Source organism: Abramis brama, assembly GCF_963993115.1.
Source record: "Abramis brama genome assembly, chromosome: 9".
Taxonomy (NCBI): Eukaryota; Metazoa; Chordata; class Actinopteri; order Cypriniformes; family Leuciscidae; genus Abramis; species Abramis brama.
In genome coordinates, this window is record NC_139971.1 from 32,310,029 (window position 1) to 32,331,085 (window position 21,057).

General features: G+C 37.9%; 1 protein-coding gene and 1 long non-coding RNA gene across 6 annotated transcripts in view; one reads left to right on the top strand and one right to left on the bottom strand.

Annotated features, from left to right (window-relative positions):
- LOC311089715 overlaps positions 1–6,539 on the bottom strand; it is a 10,606-nt gene extending 4,067 nt beyond the window's left edge. Inside the window, exons 1-2 of the long non-coding RNA XR_014607748.1 lie at positions 6,412–6,539; positions 6,225–6,307 (exon numbers count right to left, since the gene is read on the bottom strand). This is a non-coding gene — a long non-coding RNA (uncharacterized lncRNA). The remainder of the gene's footprint in view (positions 1–6,224; positions 6,308–6,411) is intronic.
- nr1h4 (nuclear receptor subfamily 1, group H, member 4) lies at positions 2,522–17,412 on the top strand. 5 transcript variants are annotated; one of them, XM_084124610.1, is made up of 11 exons: positions 2,577–2,774; positions 3,094–3,215; positions 4,107–4,283; positions 6,432–6,809; positions 9,633–9,773; positions 10,304–10,440; positions 11,238–11,336; positions 11,590–11,689; positions 12,073–12,219; positions 15,875–15,988; positions 16,864–17,412. In XM_084124610.1, exons 3-11 carry the CDS (start codon positions 4,187–4,189, stop codon positions 17,100–17,102), a joined length of 1,452 nt encoding a protein of 483 aa, XP_083980736.1. In that variant the 5' UTR covers positions 2,577–2,774; positions 3,094–3,215; positions 4,107–4,186; the 3' UTR covers positions 17,103–17,412. The 5 variants fall into 5 exon arrangements, with proteins under 5 accessions (XP_083980735.1, XP_083980736.1, XP_083980737.1 ...); XM_084124611.1 differs by having other exon boundaries at positions 2,644–2,774; positions 4,110–4,283; XM_084124609.1 differs by lacking the exon at positions 3,094–3,215 and having other exon boundaries at positions 2,522–2,774.
- The last annotated feature ends 3,645 nt before the right edge of the window (positions 17,413–21,057 follow it).

Consider the following 21,057-nt stretch of genomic DNA (forward strand, 5'->3'; position numbering starts at 1 on the left):
ATTTCACTAAATAAAAATGTTTTTGTATGGATACACTAAATAACCCTGATGGGTTGCCATGTTTTATAAAAAGAAAATTCAATGAAATCCCTAATGCAAATTTTATTTTATCCAGTTTAAGAACATTAAAGAAAAACTTTTAATGTAACTGCCACCATAAAATGTGCAAATAACAGTGCCACCATAATCAAACATAAACCGTATGTGGAAACTTTGTTATTCAGCCCTCAAGATTCAGCTTCTTGAATCTCTAGTTCCAGCACAGCCTAAAGAATAGATCAGAGTAAAGTGACACTTCAGAAATGTGTGTTTGCAGTAATTCAATGCACCATCATTTGATGTGCTTGGTTGACTATTACTACTACATGATAACAGGTCTTTTTTGGGTAAATCTTGGGAAAGTTCAAGGTTGTGGACCTTGTTATGGTGTGTAATGGCATTTTTTGCACCACAGTCCTTGACAGCTCATGTTTAACATGCTGATATGCAGCCTCTCACTGGTTTGTAGTACTGTTTGATGGTCTTATCTCTACATCTACCTTTTATGATTTGATGTGCGGTTCTAAAACAGTAAGCACTTTTTATTTGAGATTAACTATCAGATGTCAAACATAAAGGGGCTTTAGGTGATATAGCTACTCTCCATTATTGTACCATAGCTGTAATTACTCAGAATGTATTAGAGATAGCACATTCTTGCATTTCAGATCTTTTAGTTTGCTTTGGCTTAGGTTTATCAAACTACATACATAGAGAATTAGATTAAGCGCTCGCTACATTCACTTGGACACCTCAATACGATAGCAAAAAGTATTTTTGATGTGAAATTTCATTTAAAAAAGTGCATTTAAATCTGTTAAAATGGACTGTTGTGTGTGCCGCGTGACTCACAAAATAGTGTTTGATGATAGCGTTAAAAGATATTTAAATGGTGCCATGAGCGTGTCCTTCACACAAGGCCATCCATACCTCCCCCACCCTCTATGCTCAGAACGACTGCCAGCCTATGGCAAAGGTTTTGTTTATTTCAGAGTGCTGTCTGTTGACTCAGAAGGGCCCTCTCTGGATGGAGCAACAGCCGGTAAATGATTAAGAGCTTGTTTTTAGATACATTTGCAATTATACTGAGATGCAGAACTTCATCACGTTTTGGTAAAATTACACCTCACAATTGGGGTGTGAGTCACCTAAATGTCACGGCATAGAGAAGAAATTATACACTCTTGGTTTTATATAGAACCTTATAGGGTTTCTGTCAGGTGCTTCATATATAGAGCCTTTTAAGGGTTTCCATCATTTTATGGACTTACTTTTAATGAATTCATTTTTAACCGTAATAATATTTTATGACTTAAACAGCGTGTAAACATGCTTTATCAGATAAAATTTAAATAACAACATGAAAGTATTATGCAGTTTTTGGCATAAAGTGTTCTTTAAAATTGAGTCAAGATCCCTTGGGTTTTACCACATTAAAACTTTTTTTTCGAAGAGTACACCATCTATGCATTTATACACAAAAAAACTGATGAAGGATTTAATGTGAAACTATTTGAACAGCTAGTATTAGTATTAAATTGCTAGTAAAATAACGGCAAATAACACATTGAATTTAACGTGACATTTTAAGTAGTATTTTCTTGCAAAACGTACTTTAATAGTTTTATTTACAACGTCTTTTTACAGTGTATTGTGGTGATTGTCTCAATTTTTTTTATTTAAAATATTTTTATTTATTTCGAGAAATATATTGCAAACAGTTTTTAAATTTTGTTGCATTCAAGTAGCAAAGTATTTATTTTTTTGTCAAATCAATTATTTTTATTCATTTATTTAGAGGACCCAACATAATACAAAAAATGCAAAACATTTTAGAAATGTAATCCAATTTAATGTTTTCGAAAATTATAGTTTAATAAGCATAATATTACATTTTTTTAATGAATTTTGATTAATGAAGTATATGGAGTATTTCTAAAAATTCCTTGGAAGATTGAAAACATTCTAATAATCTCAAAGTTAGGAACACAAATGATGCAAACGTTTCTAGTAAATGTGCACTTCAGTGTATCGTATGGAACGGTCTTTGAGAAGCGCAGTGAAACAGATCGTCTAAAGTTTATTTCCAGCAACTGACACTAGTGTCAGCCTGCCATGTGTTACCAAATGTGTCATCATGAATATCATGAGCCAAGTTGCAGTATAATTGGTCATTGAGCAATTCATCAGACCCTGAAGTAGTCTTCTGTTCTCTTCATGTAATATGTAATGTGACCAAATTCAAATGCATAATTTTGACCCAAACCATCAAAGATCAAGCTTATAATTTGAAGACAAGTATCGGATATCAAAGTTTTCAGTCATGAGCCAAAATAGAGCTGATGTGCTTCTATCCAAATGCTTTGAATTGCATGAGAGACTGGCGTTATTCAGTAATAATTGTGTTTACATGAGCGGTATGTGGGGGTGCATCACTGGGGAATGTGTTGGGAAGAAGGGTGTGCTGGACGGGTTATCTCTCACTATTAAGGAGGTAATGCTGCGTTTGTAGGCCTGTCAGCCAAAGTTTGGAGCACATGGGAGAGGGAGGGACTGCTACTACTCATGAGGAGAAACAGAGAGATCGTTTAATTAATAACCACTGTCCCTTTTCCCCATGACCCCATCCGAGAATTGTCTAGTTACACACAAAGCTTGATGCCTCTTCCCAAATACTGATGGCTTTGAATATCAAAACGGGACCACAGAGCACACAGCGTCTGTTAAAGCAATAGGTAAGAAAATAACATTTCTGATATTTGTTACTAAAATAAATCAGCTTTGATAGCTTATATGACTTTTGGCGAGGGTGGGTGAAGAGATTTACTGATTTGAAATTGCACTATGTTATGAGACCCTCCGTGTGTATGAGCATGTAAGCTCATGGGAAATTATAAATTATGGATTAATTGCATATAAAAATGGGAAACTGGTTGTTGTGACTGATGTATTAATCAATATCGCTAATGGTTGAGGCCTGGTCTAATAGTAGCTTGTGACACTGTGGCCTTGTCCACATATCCTAAATCACAACACTGTTACTTTTCTTAAAAGAACCAGTGTTTCATCTTGTATTATTTACAAGAAAGGCGTGAACATCATAAAATGGCACTGTTGATGGAAAAAGAGCATTGCTGCCGGGCGTAGATGGTGTGTTACCTCCAAAGTTTTCAAAGGTATGGCGCTAGAATTGCTTTATACGGTTTCAAAAGAACATAAGCAGACATGCTAATATTGACACTTTTAAGCACACATAACATTTTCCTTCCTGGACAAGTTTGTTCAGTTTATGGTTTCTTAAAGTAATAGCACTGTGAAGTAAAGTAATTAAAACCTAATTTCATAGTGCTGAAAGTTAAAGTAATTAAAACCTCATTTAAAGTCCCAATGTAGTAAAACTTCTGAACATTCATCTAATATAGATTTCATTTCAGCCACATAAGGTAGGCGAACACTAAATGATCCCTCTCTACCTGTCAAGATTATAAACGGTTTTTATAAACACTATGTTTTTATAAAAATGATATAGTTGCCTGGTCTAACCTGGCCTATAGAGAAGAATCTGAGATTACTGGATGAAATATTGTGCTGTGCTATCAAAACATAGAGTGAATAATTCAAAAGACGACGATAGGTAATTCAGCTATTGAAAAACATGGAAAAAGCAGACATCATGAAATTTAGTGCCAGACTGTTCAGGTGTGCTAAATAACATGACCAGAGCTGGAACTGGTGCAAAGGTCACTGCAATTATTTCTAACATTTCCCATTGAAAAAAAAACCCACGATAATTATGTCCTGCATATCTGAAATGACTTCTAACAGTTACGACCATAAGATTAACAGGACATTGTCCTCCTGAATGGTTTCACAAGGGAACCTGAATGAAATCTGAATGATATTGCTGTAGTATAAAAGGTTAATCAGTTTTTTGTCCTGAATATTGCACCTAAACCAAAGTGTAACAATTTATGTAAAGTGTTTTTCTAGATTGCGTAAATACCTTAATTTGCAATAAAACCTTCCTCCATATGCAAGTAAAGAAATCACTTCCTCCATTTGTCTAGAAGAAACAGGATTAACCCCATCATTTCCATTCTGAACTGAGGGATCTTTGGACGCCAAGACTCAACACACAGGCTTCTGAATGAATGAGTGGGTGGGCCATGACGTCAATGTGGTGGGACCTTTACAGATCCCAACCAGCGATGCATTCCCTCTATCAGAGGGCTCACACTTTTTTGGTGAGTAGGCTATATTGGAAATTCACACTGATTTCTTTCTTATGTTTTGCTAATCCTATATATTTTGCCATGGGTGATGTAATAAAACTGAGTCAGAAACTATGAAACTAACTGAAGCAAATTTCTGTTATTAGCAGAAGCAAAAAAGTGAAACTGTCACCTTTAATTTTACCACCACGTGTCAGCATGTTTTGTCCTATGACATTTATAAAACTAGATCGATCCTACCTGTTATGAGACCGGGAACTGTGACTGTCAGGTTAATGAGCAACTATAGCAACCTTTGTTCACACTAGCACTTCTGAGGATTTCGAGTGTTCAGGAACAGTAATACTTTGTGAAAAGAGACACAAAGACACATGCTGAGGAGTTGAAGGAATATAGTTGGATGGTTAGGAATCGATACAGCTAATGATCATCAGTACCCTTACTGGGTCGCACTGAAATGGCCATGGTTCAGGAGAAGGGCTCAGGTCGGTACCACTCATGATACTGACACAGTGCTCATAATATATTGTGTTATGAATATAGTACAAACGTTTTAGATGGCTTTTTACTTGAAAGTTATTGAATTGCCATGCAGGTTGGAAGGAGTTTGTTGTGAAAAAATGTTAGAAACTGAACTACATTTGGGCATAAATGTTTTTTTCATATTTGTTAATAATGAATATAAAAAAGGAAAAGAGCAGATGACCTGATGACTGTAAGAGCTAGTCTTGAAACATACTTAATTCAAGCAACATTTTTAGACACTATTCTAACTTTATTTCCAGCATCATTGTGTTCTGAAACTGTTCAGACCACAATTTATAGCGCAATACGTAAAATACAGTGCTTGTAAAATTCTCAATGCTGCCACATGAGGCGCTGTAGCAGTTATTAGCATATAGTGTCTTCTTTTATGGTCAATGTGAAGAAAATCTTGCTAAGCAAGTTAATTAAAGTCAACATGTTTACAGCAACTAACCTAAATAATAACAAATGCGGTTTAAAGCCGCAATGTAACAGAAGTAGCAACAAATCTGTTCTTATGTGTTAATTATCGAAAATGAAATAAACGTAGGCTGGGGACTAGGTTGTATCCATCGGTTCGGTTGTTGATTGGATGGAGGCAGATCTGTATGCGAGCTTGTAGTTGATTGTAAGAAAGGGGCGGGGCTTATACGAAATAATTGGAGAAGTACGGCATACGACATCAGAGAAGTCTGTCGTTTCAATGGAAAAATGAACAATTACAAGCTCAAATTAAAAAGAAAAATTAAACATATGCAATGATGAATCGATCAGAATAAGATCTCTAAACTTAATTTAGAAAATGGATAGGGTGAGTTTTCAATTTATGCTGACTAGATATTTGAAATGAATATATTATATAATATATAAGATATTCCCTTGGAGTGGAAGCTAATGCATTGGCTCAGCGCTTTTGTATCCGTTTGTGTACATGCATAAAGTGTTACTTGTCTTTAAGGATGCACCAATATGAAAATTGTGGCCTATACCGATAAACGATATCTTGGCCGATAAATCTAAATCCAAATTTGTATATAAATTTTGGTCTCAAGCACACAATTATAATGTTCTCATTGCAATTTTATGTAGCCTATATGACAGATTTGCGCTGCATACTTGTCCCTACTTGTCTTGTTTATTAATAGAGCCGAAAAAGTCTGCAAGTGAATGCTTTTAAACCTACTACCCACAAAAGTGACAATTATCAATTATCAAATATCGACAAACCAAAATTATCATCAAAAATATATAAAAAATCTATAACCAAAACCCTCAGACAGTGATCTTGTGTATTTAAAAAAAAAGATCTTGGTTAATGATTTCTTGTTTTATTTCTGGGTGTGTTCGACTTCTGTATTATGTACAGTACGTGTCACAAAATCTCCTGCTACTATTTAGATAGAGACTGGTTATGTTTTTAATACTCACTTATCAGTAGTGGAGATTTTAATGGCTCTGAGGGTGTCTGCAAGGTAACAGTACCTCAGTGTGTTGTAGTTTCACTAATCGTCCTGTTGGCATAAGAACTATTAGCACTTTGTGCTGGGCTAAATCAGTAAGGTTAACCTGATCTTTGCTTCCCCATGGCACATGTAAACTGACAAGCACTACTCACTCTTGCCATCTTCTCCTCAGATATTCTGGCAGAGCAGAACAGTCCTTTGCTACATGACCAGGAGGTCATGCCCTTCACCAGCTATCCCAGCATGCAGTACACCTCGGTGGAGCCCTCCATGTCATCACCATCATACTACTCCAATCAGCATTGCTACTCACAGTACAGTGGGGAGGAGTGGTACTCTACATCCAATGTGTTTGAGATGAGGAAAGGGCCGTTGGAAGGCAGCTTTGATAATGAGCTTGACGAGTCTTGCCCTGTAGTCCCGACTGCGTGTAAAAGGTCCAGACACGCAGCCCACTCCGGAAGGAGCAAAGGCGAAGAACTGTGTGTTGTCTGTGGAGATACAGCATCAGGGTATCACTACAATGCACTCACATGTGAAGGATGTAAAGGTGAATCCCATTTTACTTTTACTGTGCAGCTGTTATTTGGCACGCTCAAGCTTTTCACAGGGCTGGGAACCGTTCTTAGTTCTTATTCGGTTCGGTTTCTGTTAATGGTTCTCCCACGTCCACGGAACACTGCTACTGAATGAATCAGACAGCTTGATTGCCAAACTAATGAATCTTTTATGCTGGTTCTTTTTTAAGTGAATCAAACTACAGGTATGTGTGTTGGAGCAAGGTTGGAACTAAACTATTAAGGACTGTGGCTCTCCAGGAACTGAGTTTGACACCCCTGTGTAAGCCGTTTGTGTTTGATTCACTAAAAATAACCGATTCATTAGATTATTATTATCAGGAATCGGACTACACTAGTTTTTGATTCTCCAAAATATGCTTAGTCATTAGTTCGGGAACCTGACAAGACTGGTTGCAGTGTATGGTTTTGCTTGACTAGAAGCAGCATATGAATTATAGGCTACTTTCGGGAATCGGATCGTTTTTTGATTCATTTTTTTAAATGCGCCTGAAGGACTTGATTAGCTGGATCAGGTGTGTTTAATTGAGGTTTAAGCTAAACTCTGCAGGGCTGTGACCCTCCATGGACTGAGTTTGACACCCAGGCTGAACTATAAAGGCTATACTGAGATCAGCATAGTTACAGGTTGTTCATATGACAACATGTAGATAAAGATACGAAATGTAAATCAAGTTATGATTTTCTCAGTAGGCTAATAGTTTTTATATAAATATGAATCATTTAAATATGTTGAAATGTTAATATAGTTTTAGTGTTGCTGTATAGCTATTAGCCTATTATTGGATTGCATCTTTTTTTTTCATTTACACTATGTAACTTTTGGCCCTCTAGCGGTTAAAAAACAAAACTGTATTTTGCGAAAGAACTGTGTGACTGTACAGATGGTTCTTTCTCATAACTATAAGAGATAAAGAGTATCCTACAGCTCATAAAACATTCACTACTAAGCTTAACCAGTTTAGAAATAGACACGGTAACTTACTTCCTTGAAAATAAATTCCAGCACATTGCTACAGCAACCCATAATGAAATGACGCTTCACAGATAATGCTCCACAATCTGTTACATATGGCAATTTATCTGTTCCATAAAATTCCTATACTCGCCTGTTGAGTAATAAAAACACAATCTCTCGCTTTTACAACATTTCAAATTCCTCAGTTCTCGCCATTTCCGAAAAGCCGACACACACACACACAGGTTCCTGACCGACGACGAAGACTTAACAGAGCAGCCATCAAGTGTTTGTTGCTCGTTTTATTACGAGCTCTGACTCATTCTCTTTTTGCCAGCAGGCTCTGTTCGGAGGTCGTTGTTGTTTTAAACGGGTGATTCCCCGGAGGTTTAATATTTAGCTACTCCATGTCAACCTTTTTGGGTTGGTTAGATGGTTGTGATAACTAACCTAGAAAGTAGCTGGGACACCGGATAGGACAAACGCACACTCGAGTGACGAAGGCCTACGCAATTTCCCGCAAAAACCATCCCGACTGGTAAAAAAAAAACAACAAGAAAACAAAAAACTTATAATAGGTTCACCATAGTAAATCAGGTTAAAACATGTTTTGCAATAAAAAATGTATGATGTTTTGTTCATTTTGAACAAAGAAAGTTCTCATCATTTGGCAATTTTTTTATATAGCCTATATATATTTATCCAACCAGCCTGACATAGTTGGCTCAACCAATGGTGTGAGTTTGGAGCGGGACTATCTGCCTCCCTCAAAGAAGACATAGGCTAATGGAAAGCTGTTTTGAAAACAATTATTTTCGCTATATTATTTCATGCAAGAGACATAGAAATTACACATAACTTTTAAGGTCAAACATAGCTTTGCCATTTTTTTTATTTTTTATATATATAACGTGCAGTTGCACCCTTTGTTCTGTGACCTCTTTAAACCTTCATATTGCAGTGTGCCTAGTCTTAAAGTGCAGCCATGGCTACATAACTTATGAAGGACGTAATAAATGACATGTATACCCCATGCATGCGCCAATTTTAGCTCTTTGGAAAAATCATTGGCTGAATGACTGCAAGTGTAATTCCACCTGTGCATGGACAATGCCCAAAGGGCAGATTCTGGGCTATGTGTCCCGAGTCCCATAGGGTTGGCTGGGTTTGCACCTTCACGTTCAGTTTGGATTGGGTTCCCTCTCAGCTTTCTGCTGAATAATGATGTAGGCAACCAGAGCCACACGCCGCCATGCAAAGTTAATGTGTGTCATTGTGCTCATGGGCTCATGCTGGAATAATTACCTGTTCCAAAAACAACTGCACATGTTTGTCTGCTGCCTAGAACTGGAAATCAAGCATCCAGGAGTATCGGTATTACAGTACTGAACGTAATGTCTTAAACATTACACCATATACGTTACATGTACTGGGCTGCAATGAACCTATTCCTTGATCTGTGTTTACAAATTGACCTTCTTGTCTCTGCTAATAGTCTAGGCTTGTAGCCACTTTTGCTTCTAGTATTTTTACTATAGTTTTCAGAATAAGAGAATGGTTATAGAGCAAATTATTTAGCAATGAATTTTGCACCTGAATGCTTTTGTATATTCTTGCCATCTGTGTGTCAGACAGGGTGAAAAAAGACCTAAAAATACATATTTACTAAAACAGTGGATTTTAGGGGGTAAATTGTGTGATTTTTTCTAAATAATAACTTCGTAACAATAGTAATATTAGTAATAATAATAAAATAAGCAAAAAGAAGACATCAAACAATTATTGAAAAGGAAGACGTCCATAACTATGTTATTGATGCAATGGTATTTCTTCTAAGGTTTCTTCAGAAGGAGTATCACAAAGAATGCTGTATATAAGTGTAAGAGTGGAGGAAACTGTGAGATGGACATGTACATGCGCAGGAAATGCCAAGAGTGTCGACTCAGGAAGTGCAAAGAGATGGGCATGCTCGCAGAATGTGAGTAAAAGCACTGCAAACTTTGTAAACTTTGTTCCTCGTCAGCCTGAAAGTCACGCAATAATGTGAAATCAGATGATTTCTGATTTCGTAGGCCTTTTTGATCTGTTAAACAGCCATTTTCAATAAATACAAAGTTCTGTCTTGAAACTCTAGATGACACAGGCTAATAGGTCCTAACTCAACCTGCTCATAATCACATAATTTTTTGTAGGGCACAGGTGATTGGTTCCTGCTGTATCAGTAGCCAATGAGCTCACATGCTGAACCTTCAAATATATGGCATTTGCTGTAGCAGTTGCAGTGTGCTTTCAGAAACCCTCCACATTCCCCAGCTCCACCTGTATAGAAAAGTTTCACATGAATAGGATGGATGAAAATATTGAATTGTTACCTAGAATCATTATTTTTAATTAGCATAAAACAGAGTCTGTCGTTCAAAAGATATTGTACATAAACCTTGATAAGAAACAGATTGCTTGTATCCAGCATGTCAATCTAATTTATCTCTTTTGTATTTGCATCCTCAGGCTTGTTAACTGAAATCCAGTGCAAATCCAAAAGACTGAGGAAAAACACAAAAGCCTCATCTGACGAAAGTATAGGGGATGATGTTGGTGATAGTAGAGATGCTAAACAGGTTGTATCTACCACAAAACCCTCCCAGGTAAGAGCGCAGGTACTGATCGGGTTGTTATTATAATCAGTTGTGAGTTTCTAGAAAAACAAATGATGCAGAAATGTCACTTTTTGATTCGTTCAACTTTAGTTTTTGAGATACAGGGTGTTTCTCAATATGCGTTCTTCAGCGATCTTGCGTCCTTGTGTTCTCGTTTTACGTCATCATTAACCGTCGAAGTTCAGACCCAATTCTCAAGAACGCAAGTACAGAGGACGCATGAAAGAACCCGGATGTGTTCTTGATACCGAGGATGCATCGAATGCAGACTTGAGCTAGTACTCGCCTGGTGTCCCAGAAGTCATTGCGGCCGGTTCCGAGTTCGTTCTTCCAAGGAAGCTTGGCAAGACCGGTCTCCACAAGAACACAAGTCCGTTCTCTGCGTTCTTGGAATTGAGAAACAGCCACAGTTTCCTTGATGCTATGCTTGTTATAATATAACTTTTCAGGTATAATTGCAAACTAAAGTTAAGGGTGTTCTATGGCAACTTTTATTGAAGTGCTATAAAAGGTAAAAGGTCAACCTCAATGATTCTCTTGACTATGGTGACAAAATATCATTCTTCTCACTTTTGCCCACATACGGTTACTCCTGAAAGATTATATGATGAAGGGTTGTAAAATGGCTGTGCAGAATCAAACGTTGATTAGTTGACAGTGACACCACCAAAAAATTGACACCACCAACCGTTATTCTTTAGTCCACGTATCTGAATTCCCCTGATCCAAATGCAGAAAAAAAAGGTTTATACATTTTGACTTTTTGCCACATTTTCTCATTTCAGGAAAATATAGAACTGAGCCAAGACCAGCAGGCTTTGATAAGTTATATAGTTGATGCTCACAACAAACATCGCATCCCCCAGGATATGGCAAAAAAACTGGTATGTCTTCTGGAAATAAAAAAAAAAACCATCAACCTTACGCCCTTACTTATCTTATTTTAGATCACATTCTTTTATCTTTTATGATTCATCAATGTACAAAGCATTCAAATGCTACTGTTAAAATCAGTAAACAACTTTGCCTTTTCTTATCTCTGTTAAATCATTATATAACCAAGGTTATTGCCACCCCAATGTCACAAAAGTGGCTCATTTGCATGCTGATATTTTTTCCCCCTTCTAATGTCCATAGCTACAAGAGCAATTTAACACAGAAGAAAACTTCCTTCTACTGACCGAAATGGCAACTAGTCACGTCCAGGTGCTGGTTGAGTTCACAAAAAACATACCAGGTACTGTTATTTCTAATTGTAGAATTCTAGAGTTGCTGCCTTAAAGTTGCCTTTTTAAGTACAATCAACTTGGATGTTTAAGTAATTTCAACTTCAATATTACATTAAACTGACTTTTAGAAAAACGAGTTGAATCTTGTATAACTTATAATTTTTTTTAAAGCAATGTAAAAACACATGTTGTCATAACTTATTGATCATATAATTTCTTTACAGTGTATAGTAGTTTCTGTAAAATTGTTTGAAAAAAACAAAAACAAGATCACATGGTTCAAGATAAGGTCATGTGACACTTTTTATATTACACTGATGTCCTATGAAGAGGTTGCAATAAACTCCACCAGTTCTAAGCAAACATACTCAGGTTCTTGTTTTCTGAGCAGGTTTTCAGTCTCTGGATCACGAAGATCAGATCGCTTTATTGAAAGGTTCCGCCGTAGAGGCGATGTTCCTGCGTTCGGCCCAGGTTTTCACAAAGAAACTGCCCAACGGACACACAGAGGTGCTGGAGGACAGGATCAGAAGGAGCGGTAAGCTCATTATTTGGATTGCAGCATAATTTACAGCATGATTCATGAACTGCTTCTATGGAGTGTTCAAAGGAATCATGACTCTGGGATTGGGTTTCAAACTGAGCCCCTTAAAGCCCAGAACAAAGTTCATAAAGTTCAATGGGCAAGTTATATTAATAATGTATCTGTCCGCCCTAAATAACGTCAGGAAATTTGCCATTGATAATCGCGTGGTGCATGTTACACATGTAAAAGGACACTAAAAGTCCAACTGGTTTCGGTTTCACAGAAGTCTAAGCACTGGATGACTGCCAGGAACAGCATAAAGAGGAAAGCCCTCATACAGCATGTTGCTAGTGAATATCATATCTTCTGCTTTATATCACATCAAATTGTGTAGAACACTTGGTTGTGTTATAGTAGGATGCACAATCAATTCTCTCTCTTAAAAGCATCATAAAGAGATAGTTCAGCCAAAAATACAAATTCTGTCATTGTTTACGCACCCTCAAACACTTTAAAACCTGTATGCATGTCTTTGTTCTGCTGGACACAAAGGAAGATATTTAGAAGAATGTTTGTAACCAAGCAGATTTCATGCCCCATTGACTACCATAGTATTTTTGTTCCTACTATGGAAGTCAGTGGGGTTCATCAACTGTTTGGTTACCCATATTCTTCAAAATATTTTTTTGTGTGTGTGTTCAGCAGAATAAAGAAACTCATACTGGTTTGGAATAACTTGAAGGTGACAGAATGTTCATTTTTGGGTGAACTATCTTTTTGTTGTTGCTCCACGTTTACTCCACGCTGAATCACCTTTATTTCAAAGACGGTTGCTTTCAGCCTCTCAGTATTTGAAAAGCTGTAACGATCCGTCCAGTTAGTGATATTTCTGAACAGACAGATGAATGCAGAGTGGTGTACACCGTTTTGAGTCCTCCAGCATGGGCTTGGGAATATTCACGCAAAAGGCCAGCGGGGGAAAAATAGATGCACTGTCTAAAGAGACTATTGTTCTCTATCTAAACATCGAGAGGCCTATTGTCCCACTCTCTGGCTCTCAGCGCCTCTGACATTTCTCTAGCGTGAAGTGCGTCAGTGTCAGTGTTTTTTTTTTTGCTCTCTTTTTTTGGAAAGTTATGACAAAGGTTATCCTTTCATCTGAAGGGAAATGAATGAAACTGAGAAAGGAGTCTGCGTGCTGCGATCATTTCATCTCTCGAGGCGGGTGGCGACTGTTTTGTTTATACTGAGTTTTTGAAAAGTTCGTTACACTCCAGCACTGTTTTTCTTTAATATTAACATTTTGGTAAGCTGAATTGTTAAGTCATGTTTTTAATGTCCCAGCTGCATCAGTGCGTCTTCGGTGTGTCGGGTTTCCCTGATTGGTCGGTCTGTAAACCAAACCCTTACGGCTCTTCACACTGAATGCTTTACATCAGAAAAGAGCTCTCGGCTTGCATAGCCAGCAAAGTATGATAATTATATCAATGATAATGATAAAGACAAAGACCTCGCACAAAACACAGGAAAGCCCTTCAAATACAGGCTTCAAATGAACTGCTGTTACCGAGAATCCCACTGAATGTGGAAACGCACAGCTGTGGGGATCCGAGGCCAGATTCAGATCAGCTCGGACCTAACAGACAACACAAAGCAACAAGGTCACGACCCCTGATGATCTTATTTCTCGTTTTTGTCAAATTGTATACATTTCTTACAAAAGATACTAAATATTATTTTAAGAATGGATTTTAAATTTATTTTATTTTTCTTATGCCTCACTGACAAATTGTTTTTAAATGTCATTTAAATAATACATCTAACCAAACAGCTTAAAATTAGAGATATAATCTTTTAACTTACTATCACAAGATATGAATATTTCTTTTAAAGGGTTAGTTCACCCAAAAATGAAAATTCTGTCATTAATTACTCAGCCTAATGTCGTTCCAAACCCATAAAACTTTCGTTCCTCTTCGGAACACATAGACCGTCAATGGAGGGACAGAAAGCTCTCAGATTTCATTAAAAATATCTTCATTTGTGTTACGAAGATGAACGAAAGTCTTACGGGTTTGGAACGACATGAGGGTAATGACAGAATTTTCATTTTTGGGTGAACTAACCCTTTAAAAATGCCTTATCTCACAGGTAAATAGTATATCTCATTTAAAGTATAATTCAAACCAAACTTGAGTGAAATTTATGCTGAAAATTCAAGATGTAATATCTGAAAACAATTAAGTCTTATTATCTTACACAGTTTAAAGAATATTACATGTTTTAAAGAGAAAACAAGAAAATGTAATTAAAAAGTGCATAAGATGAAATGTAGCCATGAATGTTTATTAATGATGGATGGGTGGATTCTGGATTCTGAAATTGTGCGATTGAATAAATCCATAGGACACTCACTGTTGCTTTTAAATATAGGCAACACTGCCACCCTGAGGCCCCAGAATGAAACAGGCCATTTCTAAAACAAATACATTTTGTACATTCAACAAAGACAGTTTTACAACTGAATTCTTAAAAGTGTGACTCAGATTTATCTATCTATAAATTACGGGAACGTCTTTCTGTCTGTGTGTGTATGTGTGTGTTATTCGCATATCTCTCGAACCGTTAGTCTGATGGATTTCAAACTTGACAGGTGTCTCGCTACGGGCATGAGTTTGACATTGTTTGGATTAGAAATGCAAAAAATATCGGTAAATATATATCGGTAAAAGAAGCACACACTGGCTTTTGCCGCTCTAGCCACTCTGGCTTTTGACCCTCACAGAGAGGGTCGAAGAAAGCAGTGGAGCTTAAGTAGCTTGGAGTTCACTGTGTAGCCTGCTCCCTGAATTGTGTAGTTCAGTGTTCCACATTTATTGTATGTCATTATGTCAATATCAGTATTTGCTTTCTACCATGCACAAATAAAAATGTCACTGAACCTTTGCTGTGTAATTGTAACAATGAGCACTCAAACACACCAAACCAACAATTACTAAAAACACTCACAAAAACTGATTTTGCACGGGCACTTTGCACTGCTCACTGAATCGACGCGCTTATTCATTTGTGGATGTTAACTGAATCTATAAGTCAGCTATGCTGTTTACTTTTGAATATTATATTTCATTCTGGTGTGCTTAATGTTATCGCTGCTGTGTAGTAGCCTATGCTATTCACCAACTAAACACATCCTATTCAATGCGTTCAGTCTCTTTCACAGCCATCATTTGTAGTTGCCTATTCGCAAACTGTTTGCTCAAGCATAGCGTTTTCTCAGAGTTCACTGTGTGCTACCATGCACAAATAAATAGTCACTGAACTTTTGCTGTGCAATTGTAACAATGAGCACTCAAACACACCAAACCAACAATTACTAAAAACACACAAAAGACTGATTTTGCACGGGCATTTTGCACTAGTTAATTAAACTTTATGGAGGTATGATTAGTGCCACGTGAAAGAATGCATGCTTCATTTAACTTTAGTAATAGCCAGTATGTAAATATGCGCATTGGGCTCAGCAGGTTATTTTTAAATGTAATCATAGCTGAGGTAATAAATGACTGCTGTTTTCATGTTGTCATTACTGGACTTTCAATAGAGTGATTTAGAAAATAATTTCAAAGCTTGGTGTGTATCTTCATGAATCGCTTTATTTCCTCAGGAATATCTGAAGAGTTTATGACACCCATGTTTAACTTCTATAAAAGCATTGGGGAGCTGCAGATGATGCAAGAGGAACATGCTTTACTTACTGCCATCACAATCCTCTCACCAGGTGAGCAGATATCTGTCACTTAATGTTCTAAATAAAAAGTTGCAGAATGCTGATTAATTAGTTTAGTTTGGTTTATTTCTTATTTGAGCAAAATAAAAGAACACAATCATGCAAAAGTTTGGGTACGGTAAGATTTTTTAATGTTTTTGAAAAAAAATTATCTTATGCTCAACAAGGTTGTGATTATTTGATCAAAAATACAGTTAAAACAGTAATATTATGAAATATTAATCCAATTTCAAATAAAAGTTTTCTATTTTAATATATTTTAAAAATGTAATTTATTCCTGTGATGGCAAAGCTGAATTTTCAGCAGTCTTCAGTCACATTATCCTTCAGAAATCATTCTGATATGTTGATTTTGAACCGAGATGCTATTTTTGTAATGTGAGCTATAGTTACAGGACAGTTTTTAGTGTCATTGTTTGTCTGGAGCTGGTGTGCTTCTGCCGAATAACAACAAATTATTTTTTGTATATACTCGTGTATGTTCATTTTTTGTTCATCCTTGTCTTTCGTTTGTCATCTTCGCTTTATTTTTCGCAAAGCATTATTTTGCTTCTCTTCAGCTATAATAAAGAGACATCCACTCTTGCAATGCATGTTCGTGCATTTTGGGGGGCGGAGCAAGACGAGAGGGGTGTGTTTCAAATATCAACAATGTTTCAAAGAAATTGCTTACTGTACCTTTAAACCCACTTTTGGTTCTTATGTAATTAATCAACTATGCAGTTTGTTCTGTTCTAATAATAAGTTAAATGGTTAATGATTAATAAGTTCACAATAGAGAAGCTACCACATTTTTGTCATTGTTTTAAGCTTTAGAAGGCCACAAAAAAATGTGTTCCATTTGACTGAAACTGTTCTAACCACAGACAGGCCATATGTAAAAGACCAGCAGGCAGTGGAGCGTCTGCAGGATCCCATGTTGGAGGTGCTGAGGAAGGTCTGTAAGCTACAGCACCCTCAGGAGCCCCAGCACTTTGCAAGGCTTCTCGGTCGTCTAACTGAGCTTCGCACCCTCAACCACCACCACGCCGAAATGCTAGAGTCATGGCGCATGAGTGACCACAAGTTCACCCCCCTCCTCTGTGAGATCTGGGACGTTCAGTGACTTTGTGACACAAAATGCAGGGGGGGGGAAATGGGTGGATGAAGGACTTTTACTAAGCTGCCAAATAAAGGAGTTTACACACTTTTGAGAGAATTTGACTGTTAAAGTATAAAATGTAAACGGTATACATTGCCAAATGTCAAGTAAAGCAGGAAGTAAAAATTATTTTAAGACACCATCAACTCTTCAAGAAAAGATTGAGGGACACATTTTGATATTGTAATACCTTTGTAAATGTTTACCTGGCCTTTGCTACTTGATTTTTTTAAAATCTGCATAATCTGAGGATTACATGGCTTTTTACACTTTATGTCTGTTTGTGTATTGTGTAATTCATCTAAATATTTTAAGATTCTCAAAATCTGTACTTCTTGACCTGTGGTCAATCTTTTCACATTTTGAAAATCATGTGAATTTCCAGTCTTCTTTTGTGCATAAATGTGTGTTTATCTGGAAGTTGGTGTTTACCACTGTATACTGTATAAACAGCATTATGAGTACATTCATACATACAGATTCAGTGATACACTATATGGCCAAATATATGAGGACACATCAACAGACCCATGTGCAGAGCACAAAACCATGAAAATTCACCCAAAAATGAAAATTCTGTCATTACTCACCCACCCTCATGTTGTTCCAAACCCGTAAGACTTTCGTTCATCTTCGAAACACAAATGAAGATCTTTTTGGTGAAATCTGAGAGCTTTAGTTTCGGTCCCTCAATAGACAGATACGTAAATACCACTTTGACACTACAAAAAGTTCATAAAGGGATCGTAAAACGAATCCATATGAGCGGTTTAGCCAAAATTTTCTGAAGAGACATGATCGCTTAATATGACCAACAGATTTAATTTAGGCTTTTATTCACATATAAACATTGACCAACAAACAAACAAAAGCTCAACCAAACCTGCTTGACGCGCGAGAACAAACCTCTTGCGGTAACACACGAAGGATGAACCTCATTGGTTGTCGCACATCAAGAGAACATTCTTGAGCTTCTGTTTACCACAACTGATGTGTGATTTGATCATTGTTTATATGTGAATAAAAGCCTAAATTCAATCTGTTCATCATATAAAGCGATTGTTTCTCTTCAGAAAATTTGACTAAATCACTCATATGGATTAGTTTTACGATTTCAACTCTTTAAGAACTTTTTGTAGAGTCAAAGTGGTATTTACGTAGCTGCCAATTGAAGGACAGAAAGCTCTCAGATTTCATCAAAAATATCTTAATTTGTGTTCCGAAGATGAACGAAAGTCTTACGGGTTTAGAACAACATGAGGGTGAGTAATTAATGAAAGAATTCCATCCAATATGTTTTCATCAAATTCATGAGCAAGTGAAAAAAGTGAAGGGAAAGTGTTGATGTGATGGTATAGGCCTAACGTTACATAGCCAAAAAAGCAGATGTTAAATACATTATGGCCAAAACATACATGGACACTTGAATGCACCCATGTGTGCTTTTTTGAACGGTATTTCAAAACTTTATTAATATTGGATTAGTCCTCCATTACAATTTCATTCTTCTGGGAAGGCTTTCGGTCCCACTAAGCACGTTTTCACACCTGGCTCGTTTCGAGCGTTTGTCTCGGAACCTGGTGCGTTGTTTGCCTTTAGTTTGGTTCGTTTAGGCCTAAACACGGCATTCACGCTCAATTGAAAACAAACTCTGGGGCGGTTCGGTTGAGGTGAGAAAGCAATCCCACCCAACGGACCAACAAACCAAGGGGAATAGGGGGAATTGGGGGGATGTAGGCCTAAAAAAATGTATTGCATCACAATAAGTGTATTGTGATTGTCAAAACAATTTAGTAACTAAACTGAATTTTAAAGGGTCATGAAACCCTAAACCAAAATTTCTGAGATTTTAACAGAGGTATGTGTGTTGAACACCATTGAAGACAATGTTAGCATCTGTTAGATTTAATAGTAGGGGGAAAATGGTTAAATTTTAGTTTTTATATGCTATTTTCGTCTTCCGGGTTTAAAAGGCTTGTTCGACTTCATGCAGCTCTGCGCAGACCGATCGGCGGCTGACTTGAAGCAGTGCATGCCGGTTAGAAATTTTGTCCGACTTGATACAGCGCCGACGCCACGTGACTGCGTCCATCAAAGTACCGCGAGAGCAATTCGAGAGTATCCGGAGAACTTCTCAAGAGCGGCTGCACCATAGACAGTAAAAGAAATGGACACAGCGACCCCATTGGATTCAACGGAGACAAAAGGTGTGTTCGACATCGGCTGCGGCTGGATGCACCCGATCGGCGAGAGTAGCCGCGTGCAGGCGGGGAGGAGCTGCAAACGGAGACGTGAAGTCGGACACTTTCTGGTTCCCGTAGTGACCGCTCACGTGGTGTTTGCATACTTTACCACAGCTGCAGTGAAATAAATGCAATATTTGCCAAATAATACACAGATGTTTCAGAGACATTTTCATTCAATACTTTATGCACAGCTTTATACAGCGTTTGAACAAGAATAAAGTTCAACATACTATCAATGAAGTGGAGTCAACGTTTTTTAAGCAGTTTTAATTTGATAAACATGACACAATATAATATGACAACGACATGAAAAGAGTGTTCACTGTTATAATAAACTGATTTGAGAGCTTTAGAGGAACTAAAGGTGTTCGAAATAAACACGAAACACACGTGATCGTTGTCATGCGTTGAATCCGGCCAATCGTGGAACAGCTGTGTCGTCATCAGCCCACGTGCAGCCCAGTGCAGCCGCTCTTGAGAAGCTGCGCTGGCTGAGTTCTCCGGCTACTCTCGAATTGCTCGCGCAGTACTTTGATGGCATACGTCACAGTCACGTGGCGTCGGGGCTGTATCAAGTCGGACAAAATTTCTAACCGGCATGCACTGCTTCAAGTCAGCCGCCGATCGGTCTGCGCAGAGCTGCATGAAGTCGAACAAGCCTAAAAGGTGTGTTCGACATCGGCTGCGGCTGGATGCAACCGATCGGCGAGAGTAGCCGCGTGCAGGCGGGGAGGAGCTGCAAACGGAGACGTGAAGTCGGACACTTTCTGGTTCCCGTAGTGACCGCTCACGTGGTGTTTGCATACTTTACCACAGCTGAAGTGAAATAAATGCAATATTTGCCAAATAATACACAGATGTTTCTGAGACATTTTCATTCAATACTTTAGGCAGACTGCTTCATACAGCGTCTGTTTGAACAAGAATAAAGTTCAACATAAGCTATACTATCAATGAAGTGGAGTCTACGTTTTTTAAGCAGTTTTAATTTGATAAACATGACACAATATAACATGACAACGACATGAAAAGAGTGTTTACTGTTATAAAAAAAAACTGATTTGTGAACTTTAGAGGAACTAAGGTGTTCGAATAAACACGAAACACACGTGATCGTTATCATGCGGTGAATCCGGCCAATCGTGGAACAGCTGTGTCGTCATCAGCCCACGTGCAGCCCAGTGCAGCCGCTCTTGAGAAGCTGCGCTGGCTGAGTTCTCCGGCTACTCTCGAATTGCTCTCGCGGTACTTTGATGGCATACGTCACAGTCACGTGGCGTCGGCGCTGTATCAAGTCGGACAAAATTTCTAACCGGCATGCACTGCTTCAAGTCAGCCGCCGATCGGTCTGCGCAGAACTGCATGAAGTCGAACAAGCCTAAAGTGAAGCCCATTAGAAACTCTTACTTCCTGGGGGTCCAGCGTACTGCGCAGACTCAAGCTGAGCTTGACGACGTAGATGTGACGTGAGCAAACCGTCTGTCTTCTAGTAGCTGTGCCAAGAGAAATCTGAATCATTCCCTTCCGAAAGTTGCAGAGACGGAGAGCGTGAGTAGGAGCTGTCCATGAGCGAGGAGCAGGAAAAACTTTTAGTTGTAAACATCTTCCGTTGTAAACCAACTTCCGGTTTAGCGGACCCTCATTCAATTTCGAGGAGAACTGCAGAGAAGTCT